The following is a 4,674-nucleotide window of genomic DNA, read 5'->3' as shown; positions in this document are numbered from 1 at the left end:
TTTTCAAGGTTTGAAATCTCTGACAGTCACCAAAAGTGTAATAGAGCCCTTGCAAATATCCAGCCAGGTTTGGACAGAATTGAGATCACCGTTGATGAGGTGAGGAAAACGTTTAAAGCAACCAACGCTTAAAAAGCTGAAGGGCCTGATAAGTGCAGTCCCTTTCTCTTAAAAAACTTTGCTACTGAGCTAGCTCCAGCTTGGCAACCAGTTTCAGTTATCGATTGATACGTGTACAGTTCCTTCAGCATGGAAAACTTCTCATATCAAACCATTGCCCAAAACTGAAAATCCAAAATAATACAAAGATTTCAGACCAATTGCCCTAACCTCAGTTATCATGAAGGCTCTAGAGAGAATCTTGCTTAAATATCTAAGTGCAACCAGTGTTAACTTGGAACAATTTCAGTTCGCATACAAAACAGGTTGTGGTACAGAGGATGCTGTGGCCGTCCTCATCCACACTATCACGAAACATCTTGATAAACCGATAAACCTAACAACTATGCAAGAGCTCTTTTCTTAGACTATTCATCGGCCTTCAACACAATACAACCGGACATTTTGATTTCCAAAGTTTCTGACAAAGCAGTAATTACAAATCTGATTGACTGGTATGCTTCTTTCCTCATCAACAGAGTTCAGCAGGTCAAAGTAAATGATACCCTGTCCTCTGCCATCACAACCTCTGCTGGTGCTCCCCAGGGCTGGGTCAGTTCAGCTTTGCTCTTTACTTTGTGTACTGATGACTGTCGGACACTTTCAAACATATCAATACCCAATCAGATATTCTGATGCCACTGTCCTGTTGACACTGTGGTCAAACAGACAGTCCCGGGCTACACCAGCAGGCCGTCCACCAGGTTGTGATGTGGAGCAAAAACAACGCTCTGGAAATAAACACCAAAAAAACAGAGGAAGTTGTGTTCGGCTTGAAACCACTAAGCACAGCTCCAGTTGTTATTTACAATGAGCCAATCAAACAGGTGGAGACGTGTAAATATCTTGGGGTGATGATAGACTGCTTCTTATCATGGAAACACCATATAGACTTCATCTGTAAAAGACTAAACAAAGAATAGATTTTCTCGGCCGCTTGCGGTCTTTCGGAGCTTCTCGTCAGGTGCTGCTTCTGTTTTTTACATCTGTCATCCTCAGCGTCCTGCAGTGCTGTCATGCTGTGTGGTACAGCTGCCTCTCAGTCACGACTAAATCTGGACTGAGACAACTGGTTAAAATCTGCTCAAAGATTGTGGGACTGCCTCTGGACGGACTTTATGAGGCTGCATATCATAACAACACACTGTGGTTGGCTAAGAATGTGGCCTCTGACCCCAGCCATGACCTGAACTCTGAATATGTGCTGCTGCCATCAGGGCGTCAGTACTTGGTGCCACGCTTCAACAGGGTCAGACTGAGCAATTCTTTTGTCCATCAGTCTATTCTGAAACTAAATGAGGAACTTAATTCATAAATCATTACGTACGAGTGGACAATCGTTTTAAATGTCTTGTGTCTGTATTTGTGAAACGTTTTTGTGTTTGTGAAACGGAGCCGCTGGAACATGTAAAACAGATTTCAGATCCTAGAATCTGACAATAAAGTATTTAACTAACTAACTGATGGTGAACCAGGAAATCCAGAGGATCTAAATGTCCTGATGGTTTCTTCCGTCCAGAGTCCAGCTGATGGACAGTGTTGGGTGTTTTTAGCAGCACTCAGATGAAGAAAATGAACGATCAAGCATGCTGTGTCTGCTGTTTCTGAGGGGAGGTTTGCTCATTTTTCAAATGTGTTGATTTAAATCTAGAAACATAAAAAACTAATTTTATCAGCACCTTGTTCTCGCCGATCCAAATCATCATCACGCTGATGTCTTCCAGAAATGTCAGCAGCTGGACTTCAGGAGGAGGCCGTCTGTGTGAAACTCTGCAGTCTGTCAGCAGCAGAAGAACAGTCGTTTCACATCCTGCCGCCTTGGACAGATACAGTCTGTTAACGTAACGGTCTGCCTGCAGGACGCTAAATGAACACATTATTAGTGCTTCCTGTCTTTTACTCCACTCTTCCTGTTCCTGATCCTCCTCTCTTCCTCATGCTCTGCGCTTCTAAATTATTTGTATTTTTTTATTCATTGTTCAAAATGCTCCCAAACTGCTGGGTTTGAGCCATCAGGATTTAATAGAGGAAGTTTTGTTTTCCAGCTTTAATTCAGCTTTAATTTAGTCTTTCTTTCATTCCAGTAACAGACTCCTGCTGCCTTGTTTTCAGTGTGTAACTCAGCAGACTCTCTCTAGTGGCTGCAGACTCTGCTGCTTCCTCCTGGAGTTGGGATGAGTCCCAGCTGCTGTCAGGCTGAAGCTGAGCGGCTTTAGGACCCAGCGGAGCGGCGCTGGCTCCCTGCTGGTAAATATAGCAGGCTGGTGTGGACGGCAGCAGCTGGGGGTCAGCAGGAGGTCCCAGAGAGCCGGCCAGCCTGGATCTGCTCTGCTGCTGGACGCAGCGCCGCCAGTCTGTCCTGAAGAGACGCAGAGTCCTGCTGGGAAGGAGGCGGCGGTGAGTCCCTCCGTCCTCTGGGTGATGAGAGTGAGACCTTCATGTTGTCCCCGGTAACGTCTGGACTGCAGACAGTCAGACACCAGCTCCTTTTAAAGGGAAACGTACTAGTTTAATGTAATATCTCTGTTTTCATGTTTGAATTAACAGGAAAAGTATGGAAGTGATATTCAGAGCTTAGAGACACATTTTGATTTAACTTTAGAATCTCTGATCACTCCTTATTATCACTGTGCTGCAGTTGGTTTTTACTGAAAACTGCCTAATTGGACTGAAAAATGAAGCTCCAGCTCCCCTGAGTCTACTATGGGTCAGTCAATTGTATTTTTTTAATGGGATCATTTCGCTGCTTTGGCTGGAGATTGAAGTTAATGTAAGATGGTGATTCTGCCTCGTGTCCACATGGATTCTGTGTTTCTGTTTGAAAGGAAGATGAGACTGTGGACTGATGGACTGAGTGTCTTTTCTCTTCATGTCTCTTACCTGGTCAGTGAAAGCCAGAGTGCATTACGCAGACTTTATGAACTGACAGAACTCCAGAATCCAGGGAGGAACCGTGTTATATCACCTGTAATCAGGTGAAAAGAACAGGATGATTTCAGGAGGCTGTCTGTGTCTGTGACCTTCAGGAAGTGACCCCTGGAGGCCGGGATGCTGCAGCTGTGTCAGGTGACCGGCGCCCTGTTCATCAGCAACGCCCGCTCGGCCTGCAGCGAGGAGCTGCTGCGGCGGGAGGGCGTCACCCTCTGCATCAACGTGTCCCGGCAGCAGCCGTTCCCCGCCGCCGCCGCCGCCGTCTCCCGGCTGCGGGTGCCCGTCTACGACGACCCGGGCGAGGACCTGTACGGCCACTTCCACCGCTGCGCCGACGCCATCCAGCGGGAGGCCGGGCGCGGCGGCCGCACCGTCGTCTACTGCAAGAACGGCCGCAGCCGCTCGGCCGCCGTCTGCATCGCCTACCTGATGAAGCACCGCGGGCTGACGCTGGCGGACGCCGTCGGGGTGAGAAGGGCCGGCGCCGTGGCGAGGGACAGGGTCACAGCATGGTCAAAAATGTGCAGCGGAGCGGTTTGAGTCCTGCAACCGTAGCTTTTATCCTCCAAGCTGGCCTGCAGCCAGCAGCCTCCCCTCCGCCAGCACACACACCAGACAGGGTCTTCAAACTGAGGGCAGGAAAACACTGATCTAAAACTAAATGCACACTGCTGTGGAGTGTATTTACATATGAATCATGAAGCTGACGAACAGCAGGTGATATTCATGGTAAATGAAATCAATCCAGACAGCAGAGGTTGGTGTGTGAGCAGCAGGCTCTGGACTGGGACTGTGCTGCTCTGCGGCGCTCACCCTCCATTCTGTCTCCAGAGGTTAGGGTTAGGGTTGATCTTCCTCTGCTCACCCTCCATTCTGTCTCCAGAGGTTAGGGTTAGGGTTGATCTTCCTCTGCTCACCCTCCATTCTGTCTCCAGAGGGTGAAGACGGCGCGTCACGTGATCGAGCCCAACCCCGGCTTCATGGCCCAGCTGCAGAGGTTCGAGCAGGAGCTGCAGAGACCTCCAGGAGAGTCCCGATCCTCCGACCCGCCGTGAGAATCTCGCGGGCTTCCTGCTTCACGCTCAGCAGCTTCAGAGCCGTTCTTCATCTCTACAGAGTGGTTAATATTTGACTTATGTAGAAAAGTCTTCATCAGTTCACTGTCTGCGTCAGTCATGCTCGCTCAGCCTGGCTTCATGTACAGATTTTGTCTTAAAAAAAAGCTGTGAAGGTTTTGCAGCAGTTCTTCACATGAATAACAAAACAAATGGCAACATATGAAGCAAATTAACTATTAGGACTCAGTAGATTCAAATAAATCAGGGAATGTTAAGATATTTGCTGTAGGACATTAGAAATGATCAAATACTGAGCATATGGTTCTGACGTTGTTTCAGTAGCACCAGGAAAAATAGAGCAAGTGAGAGATTATATAGAAAGAAAGGAAGAAAAAAAAGAGGCTTTATAGTGAAATCAATGTTGTGGTTTCTCCTGAAAATTTGAAATCATCATGGACTGAGTTAATGTCTTAGATACTATAAAAACCCATTTAGTGGATATGACATGACTGAGCTTTAACTCCAG

General features: G+C 47.4%; 1 protein-coding gene across 1 annotated transcript; it reads left to right on the top strand.

Annotated features, from left to right (window-relative positions):
* The first annotated feature begins 3,207 nt into the window (after positions 1–3,207).
* dusp28 (dual specificity phosphatase 28) lies at positions 3,208–4,145 on the top strand. The gene is made up of 2 exons (XM_030116051.1): positions 3,208–3,558; positions 4,026–4,145. Exons 1-2 carry the CDS (start codon positions 3,208–3,210, stop codon positions 4,143–4,145), a joined length of 471 nt encoding a protein of 156 aa, XP_029971911.1.
* The last annotated feature ends 529 nt before the right edge of the window (positions 4,146–4,674 follow it).

Source organism: Salarias fasciatus, chromosome 18 (genome assembly GCF_902148845.1).
Source record: "Salarias fasciatus chromosome 18, fSalaFa1.1, whole genome shotgun sequence".
NCBI classification, from domain to species: Eukaryota; Metazoa; Chordata; class Actinopteri; order Blenniiformes; family Blenniidae; genus Salarias; species Salarias fasciatus.
The sequence above is the reverse complement of the archived record's forward strand: the minus strand, read 5'-3'. Positions and strand labels throughout refer to the sequence as shown.